Source organism: Mastomys coucha, unplaced genomic scaffold (assembly GCF_008632895.1).
Source record: "Mastomys coucha isolate ucsf_1 unplaced genomic scaffold, UCSF_Mcou_1 pScaffold5, whole genome shotgun sequence".
NCBI lineage: Eukaryota > Metazoa > Chordata > Mammalia > Rodentia > Muridae > Mastomys > Mastomys coucha.
The window spans coordinates 80,056,384-80,073,017 of NW_022196911.1; the positions used below are offsets into that span (position 1 = coordinate 80,056,384).

General features: G+C 39.1%; 1 protein-coding gene across 6 annotated transcripts in view; it reads left to right on the plus strand.

The window, feature by feature from the left end:
• The window catches only part of Acaca (acetyl-CoA carboxylase alpha), a 268,630-nt gene that overhangs the window by 167,444 nt on the left and 84,552 nt on the right, over positions 1–16,634 (plus strand). For all 6 annotated transcript variants that reach the window (XM_031350925.1, XM_031350927.1, XM_031350930.1 and 3 more), the window contains 6 exons: positions 1,428–1,484; positions 1,769–1,813; positions 8,390–8,431; positions 9,557–9,772; positions 11,191–11,346; positions 13,983–14,186. In XM_031350925.1, coding sequence (XP_031206785.1) covers positions 1,428–1,484; positions 1,769–1,813; positions 8,390–8,431; positions 9,557–9,772; positions 11,191–11,346; positions 13,983–14,186 — 720 coding nt within the window. The remainder of the gene's footprint in view (positions 1–1,427; positions 1,485–1,768; positions 1,814–8,389; positions 8,432–9,556; positions 9,773–11,190; positions 11,347–13,982; positions 14,187–16,634) is intronic.

Below are 16,634 nucleotides of genomic sequence, written 5' to 3' on the forward strand. Positions count from 1 at the left end.
AACTCAGAAATCTGCCTGCCTCTGCCTCCCAAGTGCTGGGATTAAAGGTGTACGCCACCACTGCCCAGCTGAAACTTGCTTTTTTATAAGAGGAAAACACTTCAGATTTAAAAAGTATCCTATATATTATTGAATGTTAGGAATTGGAGGCCAGATAGCTAAATGAGTAAAGACACCTGCCACTAAGCCCAATGACCTCCAGTCAGTCCTCAAGACCCACATAATATAGACTCAAATACACAAATAGTAAATGTAATTTTTAATTTTAGTTTATTTATGAGTGTTTTGCTTACATGTATGTTTATGTACCATATCTATGGCCCATGGAAGCCAGAAGAGAATGTTGGGTACCCTAGTTATTGCTGGGTAAGAGCTGCTACTTGGGTGCTGGGAATTGAACATGGGTCTTCTGGAAGAAAGGCCAGTGCTTTTAGCCATTGAGTCATCTCTTCAGTTCCAATAAATGCCTCTGAAGTTAAGAACATTGTGCTCCAGGGTCCCCAATGAAGGAGCTAGAGAAAGGACCTAATGAGTTGAAAGGGTTTGCAGCCCCATAGAAGGAACAACAATATGAACTAACCAGTACTTAAAGAGCTTCCAGGGACTAAACCACCAACCAAAGAGTACACATGGAGGGACTCATGGCTCCAGCTGCATATGTAGCAGAGGATGGCCTAGTCGGTCATCAGTGGAAGGAGAGACCCAGTGTAGGGGAATGCCAGGGCCAGGAAGTGGGAGAGGGTAGGTTGGTGAGCAGGGGGAGGGGGAAGGGAATAGGGGTTTTTTGGGGGGAGGGGAAACCAGAAGAGGGGAGATAACATTTGAAATGTAAATAAAGAAAATATCTAATAAAAAATAAATTAATTAATTAAAAAAAAAAAAGAAGACTACTCTTCCAGTGGATTTGGGTTTGATTTCCAGCTGTCACAGGGCAGCTCACAACCCTCTGGATCTCCAGTTCTAGGAGCGCTGATGTCCTTTTCTGGCCTCCTGAGCACTGCATACATGTGATGCACAGATATACATACACTCAGGTGAAATACCCATACCAGAAAATAAAAAGAAACCATTTTTAAAAACTCCTCCATGCTGACATGGAGGAGATGTCAAGGCCAAGATGACCCAGACAGTCCCTCTAAAGACTTTCCCCTATGATTCTAGATTGTCACACTGACAATTTAAACATCCCAGTATGTTTTACCTTGAGGTGAATTAGTTCTAAGACTTCATGTGGCCCTTGCTTCTCTACAGAGTTCTCTTTCTCTTCTCTCCTGATCAATTTAACATCTATTTTCTAATTTTGAAGGTTCTGAGATGAGGTCTGTATTTTAGAAAGGGTGCTTATTCCAGCCAGAATCTTGTAAAGACTAAATAGGTAAAATTTTATTTGTCATCTGTCTTATGTTTTGTATGTTTTTTTTTCATAGAAAGCTACTCTAGTTGAGCATGGGATCCGGCGACTTACATTCCTAGTTGCACAAAAGGTATTGACACATGAATTGCATCTGCCTAGTATTTATGTTGCCATCACAATCTTAAAGATAAGAAGTGTGTTTCAATAATATGTTATTTATAGACATTATACAAAGAAATAAGTATTTCTCTATAAATTTAATTTTGAAAAAAGCTTTTGATAATATTTGAAATTCTAAGAATGTAACATCTGTTACTCAGTTTATTTTTAGTATTTTTACTAATTGACTAATTTACTAATTTTTATTAAGTGGTTTATTCTTTTCTCTCCTCTCTCCATTTTTTTATATAAAAGGATTTCAGAAAACAAGTCAACTGTGAGGTGGATCAGAGATTTCATGTAAGTCAAAGTATCAACTGTAAAAGGTTTGATCTGCTTTTAACTGGTTACTTAAACAGAGTATGATTGAGTTATTTGGACGGGCTAGATGAGTACCCACCCTCTAAAGTATGGGAATGAGTTTTAGTTTTATTTAATTTTCTCAGGTTAGTTTCTTCTTTTTAAACCCTCTGCTCTAGGAGTCTCAGGGTAGCTCTGAGACGTAGACAAGGATCAACATGTACATTGCCTCGGTTGAGTAAGAATTAGGAACTTAGCAGTCATTTCCCCTCACAGTCTCCACACAGTGCATCAGTAAGAAAGCAGCAGCTGGTGTTCTTGGCTCCCACTAAACTTGGATACAAGTTCTGATATCACGAAACCTCAGTTTTGAAGGCTAGTTATGTATTGTTTAAAATGTGTTTGTAGAGCCCAAATTGTTATTTTTCTACCTTAATTCTAAGAGCAGAAATAAATAAGTACTAAGCATTCTCCTTGCTCTCCCATTTAACTGAGTTAACTCTTTATATTTGTGAGGTTAAGGCTTTTTTTGGAAAGAAAGTTAAGCTGATAGTAGACATGTAAGCTCTAGTTTCTACTGAGGTCATAACCAGTGTGGTCAGAACCAGAAACCTAGCCTGTATTCATGGTTTCACTCAGAATGATGATTGTAGATGAAATTCTCCATTACAAATTCATTCTGTATAACCTAAGCAAGATTACAAGGGTGTTTTCTGAGAAAATTTTTACTGGTTTTTTTTGTTGTTGTTTATTTGTTACTATTTATTTATTCTTGCCGTTAAAATAATTAAGCTTACTATTCAAGTACTGCTCATTTGTAAGAATGAGCAGGTAACATTTTGTGTTCTGGAAATGGCTTCCTAAACTCAAGGCATTTGATATTTTGTTTTTCCTCATATAGTCAGCTTGCTGTCTAGTATAGAGAAACGAGAGAGCCTACCCTGCAAGCTAAACAGCTAAGATTTTTCTGAAATGCTTTAGGAAATGTTGTGGACTACACAACTTGCTTGTGTTATTGATGTCAGGAAATCCAGCAGAGTGCAGGTATACATCAATCAATAACTTCAGATAGGAAACAGGAGTCAGTGGAGAAGTATGAGGAGCTTAGAGAGAACCCTGGGGCTTTAGGAAGAAAAATCAGGAGCTTAGAGAATAAAATTGATACTCGGGGATAGACTCTGAGTGCCCATGAATAAACACTGTGGCTGGTAGATGCTATCGGAACTAAGGTACACATGCCAGAAGCCAGGCCCTGGATGTGTATCAGAATTGAGCTAGGCTTCTGAACTGTAAGCAAGCTCACTCTCATTATCACAGGCATTGGAATTCTAGCATATTATTAAAGAGATTGACATGAATTTGTAAAGTTATTTTACTCTTTTTGCTTAGAGTACATTTAGTGTCATCACATATACAGTCCAGTGACTGTTTCTTATAGTATTCCAGGGTTAAATAAAACTGACCCCCTAAGTTCTTCAAAAAACATAATTTGTTGTTCCATTAACATTTTTTATTTTTACTATAGATATGAAATGCATACTAAATACAAAAACAAGCAACAACCACAGTAACAGTAACAAAAAATAACCCAAATCTGTCTTATCTAACTGGTTTAATTTTTTTTCTTCCTGCTTTCCTCATATTTCTGAATTTAGGTTGCATAGGGATGTGTATAGCTCAAATCTCTTAGTTAATGAGACTAGCAGGCTGATCTTCTAGCTGTTATTGTCCAGTTTTTATTTATAGTAACATCAAGTGGCAAATCAGTCAGATTATAAATGCCTTCATTTTTTGAACGTAGAAAGGCTGCTTTAGAGCCAAGTGAACATTTAAAGTTTGGTTGTGGGCTGAATTTGCTCTAAGGAATGAGACATTTTCATGTTTGGCTCCTTAGAAATGATTATTGTGTTTGCAGGGGACAAGGGCAACTCATTACTGAACTGCCAGGGGACCTTGACAGGAATTGTACAAGTGCAGGAATACAGTCTTGGTGCTTCTCTGAGTTTTTCTGTTGGCAGTAGCTTGCCATTCATGAAGAATGCTTAGCCTCTGTCATATTGTCTGATATGTGCTTGGCCTATAGTTAGTGTAGTGTGAAAAAGAGGAAGCTTTCCAGGAGTGTTAGAGATGAATCCCTTGATCTCCCTGGCTTCTTGGTAATCCACAGTGATGTATGCAGCCTCCTCTGTTCTACACTGTGAAATCCCTGTATTACTGAATAGAACAGAGAGTGTGTCCCTGGTGCAGCAAGGAGAGGAGAAAGGTTACCAAGTTTTGTTAACAACAACATTGGTTGGTGAGGAGTAAAAAACTTCTCTTTCAAAGTCATGGATCTGTCTGACTACCGTAGAACCACGAGACAAATGAGGGCGACAAGAAGGAGGAACTCATAGCTGGGCAATGGTGGTATACACCTTTAATCCCAGCACTCGGGTGGGGAGAGGCAGGTGAACCTCTGAGTTCAAGGTCAGTCTGGTCTACAGTCCCAAGTTCTGGGACAGCCAAGGCTACACAGATAAAGCCTGTCTTGACAAACCAACCAACCAACCAGACAAACAATAACAGTGATAAAAGAAGGATTCATAGAGTGTGGCTATACCATACCGTGTTTATTCCAGTACCAGTGAGTCCATAGGCAGTTCAGTGCCTCATTGTGAGGTCATGCTTATTGAATAGAGAACTGGGCACTGGTATGTCTGCTGCTCCCTTGACTTTGATTCTGTCCACAGCCTCTTACTCTGACACAGCTATTACGCCAGCAGTAAAAGCACTGGGTGTGGAATCTCTCTTCATAGCCAACTAATTAAGTCAGCTCTCCTTAATGAGAAGCAAAGAACTGCTTAAAATTAGTGTTTAAATAGGAAGTTGTAGGAAAAACAAGTCTGCCCTTTTAAATATATGTTTCAGTTAAAAAAAGGTTTCATAATTTGTTTTTTATTTGCTTAAGGTTTTTATTATTGTTTTCTTTTTCTTATTTTTTGCATGGAGGTGGGTGGCAGGGTCTCACTCTGCCACCTTAGCCTCCCACATTCTGACCTATAGGCATATCCCATCCTGCACTGCCTTACAGCTTTGGCTTCTTGAATTTCTCTATTAAGTCCTGGTTAATTACGTTAGTATTTTAGAGTTTAAATCCCAAAAGTATATAAGAAAAAGCTAATTGATATATATTATGCTTTTTAAAACTTGAGTTCTTTCTATTTTTAAAGCAAAGATATGTTCAAGATATTAAAATATGAATTTTTAGAATATTTTCTTTTCTTTTAAAGAAAAAAATCATAAAGTCCAAATGCTGTGACAGGATTCAAAATCACAGTTTGTGTTCTGTTTACAAAATGTTTCCTTTTTTTTTTTTTTTTGTCTTCTAAGGGTTTGTGGGATTTTTAAAAATTGCCACAAATCTCCAAAGAGCTAGTTGGATTTTCATGTGAGTGACTCCCATGTAAGGCAAAGTAGTTTGGATTATTATGGCCTTGCGGGAGGCGTTTCCTATCATAAATGGTTATCATGGCTCATAGTAGTTTGTGTTTGCCTCTTTTCTGTTTTTAAGGTAGTTCTGTTTACTGGTGGACTAACTAACCAGGTTTGGTTAGGGGTTTGTTTTAATTACAGTCTATATAATTAGTTCTCAGCATGTTGAGGTAGAAGAGAATTGCACCAGCAAGCTCCCAATTTCTTCATCTCATTAGGTTTTTAACACGATTATTAGTATCATAATCAGCTATGATGCTTTCTCTTTCAGGGTTTCACATTCTGATTTGCAGGGTGTCTTGATTGGCTAATTTAGGCAAATTATTTTGATTGTCTTGATGATGGTTGGCTGATTAGAACACAGCAGGGGTATAATTTCTTTCTGAGAAATGTTGCATTCTTTTGTTTTTTTGGTATCAGAACACTGAGAGGGTTTTCTTTGTGTACATTCAATTATGATATTTGCCCATAACACTAGAGCATGCCCGGAAAGCAATTACATTAGTGATGGAATAAGCAGGAATGCTGTGAGCGGGAAACATGGCAGCATGAAGATGAGTGAGAGGCAGGAAGTCACCAAAGCCATAGGATCAAAATGGAGTTTCCACCTTACTTTCATTCTGATGTTTTGTAGTATTTTGTGTCTTTAAGTCCCAAAAAGTTGCCTTTTAGTGAGAGCCTGCAGAATGAGTTGATTCTCCTGCCTGCCTATTGCAGACATTTATCTCTTGCCAGCCCCCGGTGGAAATGTTCTGAATCTCAGTGTATCAGAGTCTACTCAGAAGCTGGGGAGGGCAGTACATCGCCTCAAATGCCTCCTCAGCTGTCTGTGATGAGTGGCATTTGCTGTTTGTTGAGGAGGGGTTGCTTCTTGTTTTGTGGTTTGTTTTGTTCTTTTGAGACAGGATCTCACTGTGTAGCCTTGGCTGTCCTACAGCTCATAGAGATTTACCTGCCTCTGCTTCCTTAGTCCTGGGATGAAAGGCACACACCACCACACCCAGTAAAAGCACGTTTTTAAACTGGTACTTTAACTCTGTCTTATTACCGTACATAGCTCACCCTCTGCCAAAAGAGTAGTCCTTTTCCTATGCAATAAAGATATTTCCTTCAAACTGTTTGATTTTCATGCCTATAGATGTGATTAATTGATTTGGTGAAAAAGAAAGCCTCTTAGAAATTTTGGGTTGCTACTGTTTTGTTTTTCAGTAAAAATGGGACAGGAGTACAAAGAAAAGGCATATCATACAAGTGCCTCAGTTCAGGCACAGAGCAAAGTGTGACTTAAACATCATCTGATGGTATTACTTACTTTGCTTTCAAGGAAACCCCATGGAAGGATTTGTTTGTCTTTTTGTTTTGTTTTACTTTTTAGCTAATAATGTGGAAACTAGATTTTTCTAGAATTAAACCAAAACTAGACTCTGTAAAGCTCAGAGTATGGAATCTGCTGGCAGCTCGGCTAAAGCATTTCCTACTTAATTTTGACGTTATGCCCCTGTTGCTGCATGTCGTTGGGGCAGCCAGAAGGAGGTGTGCCGGAGAATTGTTTAGAACAAAATCCTATTAGTAAAATGTCAGTCATATGTAAAACCCACTTTCACTTTTGAAGGGCCTTTAAAGACCTTTTGATTCTTCTAGTGTTGGTAAATGAACTCCTAGAAATCTGTTAAGTTTAATTTTACAATCACAATACTAGGAAAATGTAGGCAGTCATGGTGAGGCAGTCCTGCATTACCAGCACTGGGAGAAAGAGGCAGGTGGAAGTGAAGACAACCTCATAGTGAGTTCCAGGCCAGAATGACAGTGAGACCCTGTCTCAAAACAAAAACAAAACAAAAAACCCAACAACTAGGAAATTATAAAATGATTTATTAAGTGTATAAGTGTGAGGTGAAGCAGAATATATGTGTAGAAACAACTGCAGAAGCTTTCTGTGAATTAAAAACTCACAGTGTTATAGTATGAGTTTGCCTTGTTTACTAGTCTTAATTTTCCCTCTTTTTATTTTTTTGTCTCACTAAAGAAAAACATCTAAATAAGGAATTTTGATCATAACAAGAATAAAGATAACAGCTGCGCTTGAAAGTCAAAAGGAATGGACTGTCATGAGAGACTTGGGTTGGTTTTCCTCATGAGCTAAGCCTTGCTCTTCTTAGAATCAGGGGCTGTGATCAGGCCCTTAAAGGGCATGAAAGAGCGCCCTCCAACTAGTAGATCTGAGCCTGCACTTCCTTCATGGCTCCTGAAGAATGCATCCAGCTAGTCCTAGTCTCTGCCTTTCGCCAACTCTCACTTGATTGCATTGCACTCATAATGAGGAAGGTGCCTAATGGAACTCCTAGAGAGGAAATAGTAATGACTCACTGCAGCACTGCCAGGAGAGCTTCCCATCCGAGAAACAGGAGTAGTCGGTGTTAATAAGTTAAATTTCAGAAACTAATGAACTCCACTAATTGAATTCATCTTTGTTAATTAATAGGGCTCTAGTAAATTGGTTGCTTTCTTGTGTAATGCTGTGCAGGAAGACCTAATGATTTCAAGTTCACTGGTCCCAACCTCTCTTTTCCTAGACAGAGCAGCAGTGACCAAAGTAGCACTGACTACTTCCTTTGTCTTGGAATGTTCTTATTTAAATCCTTGGAATGATTGGCTTCAGAATGAAGGGGGTGGGGGCATACCACAGGCTCAAATTTTACTTGGCTAGTTTCCATTTGACAAGTTTTCTTAAGGAGAAACTTGGGAAATCAGACTAGTAAGTCCCATTGCAGTGGTTGCAGTATAAGGGTGTATTGATTTTACTTGCCAGATTGGGCCAAAAGTAACATGCAGGAACACTTTTTTTCCCACTTGAGAAATGAAGTGAAAACTTTTTCTTGGGAGATGATTGGTACTAAAGGTAGGTTGCTAGTGTGGTGATTCTCCAGTGGGGTCAAAGTGAGTGTTGCCTTGCCCAGGGGGCCCTTCTTCCCTGGAGTAAGCTTAGATAAGAAACATGCTATCTGGGAAACTGCCTTCTAGACTGACTGAGACCATACTGTACATTGTGTCCCCAAAGAGCCATTCCGTGAAGGATAACACACTTTGCCTTTTTCTTTAACACAGAGAGAATTCCCCAAATTTTTCACATTCCGAGCAAGGGATAAGGTAAGGCTGATTCACTCCATTGCTTCCTTTCTCTCCCTTTCTCCTTCCTCCTCCTCCTCCCTCTTTCCCGTCCTCCCCCAATCCCACGTCCTTCCCTCCTCCTCTCTTTTTGTGCTGTGCAGTTCATTGCTGCCATTCTCCTTTCTCTAAAGCATGCTTCCTTCAGAAAGGGTATATTTTACAAAGTGATCAATGTGTTGACCCACAGACGGCAATAGCTTTTAAAACACCCCTTTCCTTCAGAACAGTTTTGATGTTATGAAAGACTGCTTTGTTTAGTGGGATTATTTTTGTCACCTACAGACAATTGGTATATATTCAGCTTGTTTTTGTCTCCATTTGGTTTTGGTTTTAAAGTAAATTTTCATACCATGTTAATTTCTTTCTTCTACCAGCTTATATTTTAGCTGTCTCTTCCATTGACTTAATTGACAGACTGTCTAGCAAAACAATTTTATATTTAGCAAACATGACTAGAAATAGACTAATAAAAACTTTTTTTGATGTAGCTATTAGGATGGGATGCCCCAAAGCTGAATACCATCTAAAAATTATATGGTAGTTATTTATTATTATGTTCTTTGTGCTTTGTCATAAATGATAAGATAGGAGTCTTGCTCTTAAGTATTTGATACTACTTGGGTGAACCTGCAATACTATCATGCCAAGTAAATATTAATTAGTGTGAAGCAACTTGTATTGCTGGTTGTTTCTTGGAAATTAGAACACTATTAAATGCTTAAGGGTTCTGAGGGAATTGGATTTTTCTGTTGTTTTTATTTAGTTCTCTTTTGGGGGACATAATCTTACTATGTAGACCAGGCCAACCTAAAACTCAAAGAGACCCCCCTTGATCCACTTGAGAAACAAAGGTGTTTGGGCATGTCTGCTCTTTCTTTCTCTCTCTTCCTTCCCTTCTTTCTTCCCTCCTTCCTTCCTTCCTTCCTGTTTGTTTTTTTTTCTTTTTTTTGAAACAGGGTTTAATCCTCCTGCCTCAGACTTTTGGGTGCTACCAATGTGAGTTACCGTGTACAGTCCTAAGAATCTGTTTACCAATACAATCTTGAAGAGATTTTGCAACTATTGCCTCATGTAGACTGTTTTCCCTCTGATTCTTGTGCTCAGTTTGAGGAGGACCGCATTTATCGACACCTGGAGCCTGCTCTGGCTTTCCAGTTAGAGCTGAACCGGATGAGAAATTTTGACCTTACTGCCATTCCGTGTGCTAATCACAAGATGCACCTGTACCTTGGAGCTGCTAAGGTGGAAGTAGGCACAGAAGTGACTGACTATAGGTTCTTTGTTCGTGCAATCATCAGGCACTCTGATCTGGTCACAAAGGTGGGTATATTACACTAATGGGAAGTTATCCTTGAGGGAAAGGACAGAGAGTCAGTCACAGCTCAAAATTAGGGTTTTACTGTTTGCATCAAAGCTTTTGCCTTTGTTACTTTCCAATATTCCAAGTACTAAAAGGCTCATTTTTCTTTAATTTGATTTTTCTTGATATTAGAAGCATGAAAGCACTCACTTGAAGAAAGAAAAGTATGCTCAGCAGAAAAAAAATGCACAAAGACTTGGATAATGATAACAAATAAGAAGAAAGTTATAGTAACCCTATTGTAAACTCGTCTGAATGCATGGGCTTCCTCCCATGCTAACTACTCTGTTCTACTGCCTTAGTAAGCGTTCTTTAACTCTATTCTAAACAGGTTTTCTTTCTAAAGAGCTCTGCCTGGCACATATGAAACATAATGGTACTGAGAATTCAGCTCTGGGGATGCCAAGCATCTCTACCTCTTAAAGGCAAATATCCTAAGAGGCTGGAGAAAGGGCTGGCAGGGGCTCTCTACTTTAGCCCTTTCCTATCCTTGCCTCCTACAGTCAATAGACTGACAACCAGAAGAAAGGTTAACCATGCATAACCACATACCTTACTATTTTGTTATATTGCTTCTTAAGTTGTGTACCTACATATTCAAGTGCATGTGGAGGCTACAAGTTCTTGTGAGGGTATCTTCTTCTGTCGCTGCCTATTTTATTTTTATTACTATTTGTGTGTTTGTGTGTGTATCTGTATGCACACACGCAGTTCTATTGTTTGTTTGTTTTTTGTTTTTTTGTTTTTTGTTTTTTTTCGAGACAGGGTTTCTCTGTGTAGCCCTAGCTGTCCTGGAACTCACTCTGTAGACCAGGCTGTCCTGGAACTCACTCTGTAGACCAGGCTGGCCTGGAACTCTGAAATCCACCTGCTTCTGCTTCCCAAGTGCTGGGATTAAAGGCGTGTGCCACCACCGCCCAGTTTATACCTTGTTTTTTATCTAAGACAGTATCTCTCACTAGACCTGGAACTTAGAGTTTCAGCTAGAGAAGCTGGCTTATGAAACCTTTGATTCAACTGTTTCCATTTCCTACCTTCCCCTGATGTTGGGGTTACAGATGCTGGGTACCATTCAGCATTTTCATGAGCTCTGGAGATCCAAACTGAAGTCCTTGTGCTTTCCTAGTAACTAAACCATTTTCTCAGCCCCTCTTTTGTTTTTTTTGTTTTTTGTTTGTTTGTTTTTTCTCGAGACAGGGTTTCTCTGTGTAGCCCTGACTATCCTGGAACTCACTCAGTAGACCAGGCTGGCCTCAAACTCAGAAATCCACCTGCCTCTGCCTCCTAAGTGCTAGAACTAAAGGCGTGCGACACCACTCCCCGGCTCTCTTTATTGTTTTTAAAGCACATTAACAGTGGTGATTTTCTTCCTATATAGGAAGCTTCATTTGAATATCTACAAAATGAAGGGGAGCGGCTGCTCCTGGAAGCCATGGATGAATTGGAAGTTGCTTTTAATAATACAAATGTCCGTACTGATTGTAACCACATCTTCCTCAATTTTGTGCCCACGGTCATCATGGACCCATCAAAGGTACATTTCTCAGTTTTCTCTGTCAGCCCCCACCAAGGGACTCATTCTATGTGGCTCACTTGTCAGCGAGTTGCCCTCTTAATTCTTAACATTGCAGGCTGCTTGTAAAGACTATTTCATGGGACTAGCTCAAATTCTAGTCATTAAGAACAGTCATCAAAACTGAAGGGGGTGTGCTAACTCACGAGTTGGCTAGTTATTTGCTGCAGTAAAAACTCCTCCATTGAGCATAGTTTTATATTTACCATGGTAGTGGTCCTATTTTTTATTGCCCCCTAGAATTTCTCATCTGAAGTAATTAATTTTGCTATTATTAGACATTTTGACTAAATTATTGCCTTTATGCATTAAATGCTACTTATGAGTGACCTTGCTTAGATGCAACACTGTCCCAAACTGTCTACTCTATTTCCTACAGTGCGAGAATTTGGCTGTAAGGAATTTCACATGCTCTGTTTTTAATCCCTGAGGCTCTATTGTAAAATGAGTACTTAAGGGAAGTACAAAGACGGTTCTGAACTTTGCTTTTATCCTACCTAGGTGGAACAGGGAAGGGCACATGGCTGCGTTCCTGATCTTTCTGCCTTCTCTTGTGTTGCTGTGCATTTGTATAGGACTGTCAGTATCTACCTTTCTTTCACATCCATTGAAGACATAAACTTTTGCTTCTTCTTAAAGCATTGTCATGTGTACCTCAAGCTAGCCTTGAACTCCCCATGTAGCAGAGAGTGATCTTCAGCTTCTGGTCCTCCTCTCTCCACCTCCCAAGTGCTGGCTTATATTCAGTACTGGTGACCAAACCCAGGACCCTGTGCATGCTTCCTAATCCCTCTGCTATCTGACCTATATCTTCAGTTCTGATTTTGCCTGTTGAAGTTAGTGTCCAAGACCTAAGAAAGTTTTCTTCTTTTTTTTCTTTAAAACCCCAGGCAAATGATGGGATAATTGTGTCTATTTGAAAAGCTGTTCTTTGAGTTTCAATTCTCAATATCAGATACAGCAAAATTTCACTTCAGCACTAATAAGATATGAGCTAGAAGTCTTATGGCATGGCTAGGCCACTATATACTTTTAGATTGGCCTTTTCTATGAATATTTTCTATGATTTTTTTTTTTTTAAACATCAGCCTCTCTGCCCCTTCTCTGAGTACTCATACTCCACCTTGGTAACCACGCATCTGTTTCCTAGCACACAACTTGTTAACTTTTATCCTCTGGAGAAAAGAAGGGTTAGCAAGCACAGTGCAGGAAAAAGGGAAGCTGTGTACTTGAAGCGTATTCTAAGTTAAAATTCTATGGTACAGAAACAAAATGCATGCAGAGTGATACCTACTACTGAAAACTGTAATTGGGGCGTATAAGATAATTTCAGTGCTTTGTAAGAAGCTGAGGTAGCATTGAGAAAGACCTGGGTCCTTGTAGCCCCAAAGGGAACAAGTAAAGTTTTAGCATGTTAGGAACAAAACCATTTATGCATTTATCTACTTGGTAAGACTTGGTTCTCTCCTTATACCGTGTGGGTTCCAAGCATCAAATGAAAGTTCTCAGACTTGGTGGCAAGTGCCTCTACCCATTACACCATCTTACTAACTTACAAAGACACTTCCAAGGATAGCCATTTAAAAGAAGTCTTCTAACTCTGTGAAGTACCAAACTGTCTCAGTACCAAGTTTCAGGGAATTGAGGGAACATCTCATCTCTGTAAATACCAGTTGGACTTGGCAGTGACCAAGTTTTAAAGATCTAATGTTTAGAGGGAATGTTCTGGTACAACCTACAAATTGCCTTTCTTTAATTTGTGCAATTTACTAAGAGACATACATTATCAAGTTTAATAAAATTTTGTGGAAAAAGCTCATGGTGGTAATTGCTGTGTTGATTTAGGGTCGGGGAAAGTGTAATGAAACATAGTTACCATGCATAGAAATGCTACTTAATAGCTAGTTAACCAGGGGGGTTATTCTTATTTGGGGCTTTCTCTTAAATCCCCTGGCTTTTAATTTTAGATATTGCAGATCATTGATATAGAGTATGAATATAATTAGGAACAGGGAAGGAGTTGTACAGATTTGGAGGTTGTGATTCAAAGAAAACCACTCAAATTCCAAACCAGCATGAAATTGTTTCTAACTTGTCCCAAGCAAGAGTAGGAATGGGGGCTCTTAGTTTCTTTCTGCAGCTGTGATGGAAAACTACAACCAAAAGCAATGTAAGGAAGGACAGGTTTTATTTCAGCTTCCACTTCCAGATCACAGTCCACCATTGAAGAAATTCAGAACAAGAACTCAGGAGACACATGGAGGAAGGCTGCTCACTGGCTTGCCTACTACCTCAAACTCAGCTTTCTTATTATACTGCTCAAGATCTACCCACCTAGTGTTAGGGCTGCCTATACAGTTCTTCAGTTAAGATTTCCTTCTTCCCAGGTGACTCTAAGTTGTGTCAAATTAACTATAAAAACTAAATAGAACAGGGAGAATAAATGATATGAGTTCTCTTTATAAAGTCTAAATGTGGCTCATATCTCCATAAACCACTGTCTTATTCCAGTGGTCTTTTGCGAAGATGTACAAACTTAAAATAACTTTTAGTTACAAAGTATTTCAAATTTACACTTGGTATTGTATCTGTGTCAGATTGAAGAATCTGTGCGCAGCATGGTGATGCGCTATGGAAGTCGGCTATGGAAATTGCGGGTCCTCCAGGCAGAACTGAAAATCAACATTCGCCTGACAACAACCGGAAAAGCAATTCCCATCCGCCTCTTCCTGACAAACGAGTCTGGCTACTACTTGGACATCAGCCTATATAAGGAAGTGACTGACTCCAGGACAGCACAGGTACAGTAGACAAGTGGACTCCTCCAAGGTTTGATTTGGTCCAATATATGAAACCCCATTGGACATCTTTGTGCCTCTTGATAAATGTGTTATGAAACCTAACTTTTTGTTGAATATTGATGAGCGCTTACAGGGCAGGTGAACCAACTCCACAGGTGATTGTGCAGTTCAGAGGGCTTCTTGTTTCTGGGTTCTTGTGCCTGGTCTGGTTGCTTCTTCCTGTTCTCAGCACAGTTGACACTTCACTGGCTGATAAGGAAAGGAGACTTGCTGGAATTTATCTACAACTTTTATCTTTAAAGAGGGGAAATTTCTGCATAGTACTACATCAGGAATAGGTCTAGGCTGTGGCTTCTGCATTCTTGTACACTGCGTATTCCAGTCAGGCATTCTCACTTTCCTTCATTGACCTGAGTTTTCTGTCTACACACGAGTAAAGTGGCAGACTCTAACCTACTTTGCAGGGGGAAAAATTAGTGAATGCAGAATGAAAAATGAATCACCTAAAAAAAATTAATCACCTCATTCTATGATAACAGCATTCTTTTTTAATTTGCTCACTACATAGGTTTCTAAACATTTGGACCATTTTCTAGGATATTGGCACATCTTTGGAGGTAGTATGTTATTTTAGGGCTTCAGTGGGTGCTTGGAAAGTATACTTCTGCAGAAGGGTGGGGTTGAACCAGGGCTTTAGACTGTTTTATGCATTTTGGTCTGGGAAGAGATTATGTGACTTTTGCTTTTATTTATGTTCGTTTAAATCCAGGAATGGAGGTAGAAAAAGATATTTTTGCTTGTGCTTTGAAGATATTTTTTTTTAAATCCTAGTTTAGGTAGTTTTCTTGGTGACCTTTCATTTTGTTCTGTGATTCTCAGTTAGATGACCAAAGAACTCTATTCCTTAAGAAGCCAGCAGTTAAAACAGTGTGCATGGAGCGCAGGGTGAGCGAGAAAAGGGGCTCCATAGGTCTGGCTGCATGTGATGGTTTTCAGGACAACCTTAAGGACATTCTCCGTCAAGGCTTTCCATGGCTAGGGATGCTTTTAATTAACTTTTACAACAGCTTCAAGGCAGACCCATTCTTCTGTAAAATAAGAGGGCCACTTGAGATTTTAATGTTTTTGATAAATATGTTTTTTCTTCATAGCTTTCTTCTTTTTTTCCATTTCTTTTATTAGAAAGCTCTTAGATTTCCCTGATGCTGGTTGGTGGTGACACTGGCGCATGAAAGACACAGGTGCCTTCAGCAGAGATTTAGTATTGTGTCTGACACAAAATAAACACGTAAAATAGGCCTCTACAAGAGTGAATAAGCTGCTCTCGACCAAAAGGGGAACAGCATATTTAAAAAGCCCTAGAGGAAGCCGAGCCTTGCTTTCAGCATGGAAGCCAGGTTGTAAGCAGTGGTAGAAGTGAGAACTGACCACAGAGCAGCCCCAGCCACTTCCATGTGCCAGTGACTATTGGTGCTTATCTTTGAACTTCATATTCTTTTTCCCTGGTGAATCATAGGAAACTGAGATAATACAAAACCGTGTTTATCATGTGTTATTTGCTTATTTAATATTTATACTTATATGAACTATGGATACAAAGCAGCTCTTCCTTAAGAAATGTATTATCACAATGGGAAAAGACAGATAAGTAACTGATGTTTGCATGATATGATAAGAGCCATTATAAAGAAAATATATACAGGATTCTAAGGATGCCCACTGTGTAGGTCAGACATGGTTCTCTAAGAGAAGCCCAGCTGCAGCCATCAGTGGGAGGTATAAATAAAGCCTGTGCATGTTTTCACACGTATAAAACATGCCCTCCACAATTAATTACCATGTTCATCATATGAGAAAATGGAACTAACATAGATAGCTGGGCATTCAGGGCTTCAGTTAGGATCCATTACTACCAGCTTCGTGCTCTGCTACATTATTTGTCCTGCCAATACAAAGAAAAGTTAACTGGCTTGAGTTTTGTTTTTCTCATACAGTCTTTGTCCTATAGGTGATAACGAACAATGTCAGGCAGTTCTAAGTAGGGAGGAGAAGTTTGTGTTAATCTGTTACTTAAGTGAGTTGATTTCCAGTGAGGATAATAAAGAGAATAGTCCAATGTCACCTTTAATGAGCTTATAGTGTTAAGGAGTTTATATGGTCTATATGTACCAAAATGGACTTATTTGTTGTAACTGATTAAGTTTGACAATTGTATATGTTTGTGAGACTGTCATCATAGTCATGATTGAGAATTTCTTGTTACCCCACAAGTGAAAGGCAGACCCTCAGTCATAGACTCAGGCAGCCATTGATCTGCTTTCTGTTGCTATAGATTAGTTTTACCTGTCCTATAGTTGCACATAAATGAAATTAGGCAGTTCTATTATATACTATTTTGTATCCTACTTGTTTTGTTTAATTTAATGTTTTGCAGATTCATATGTGTTG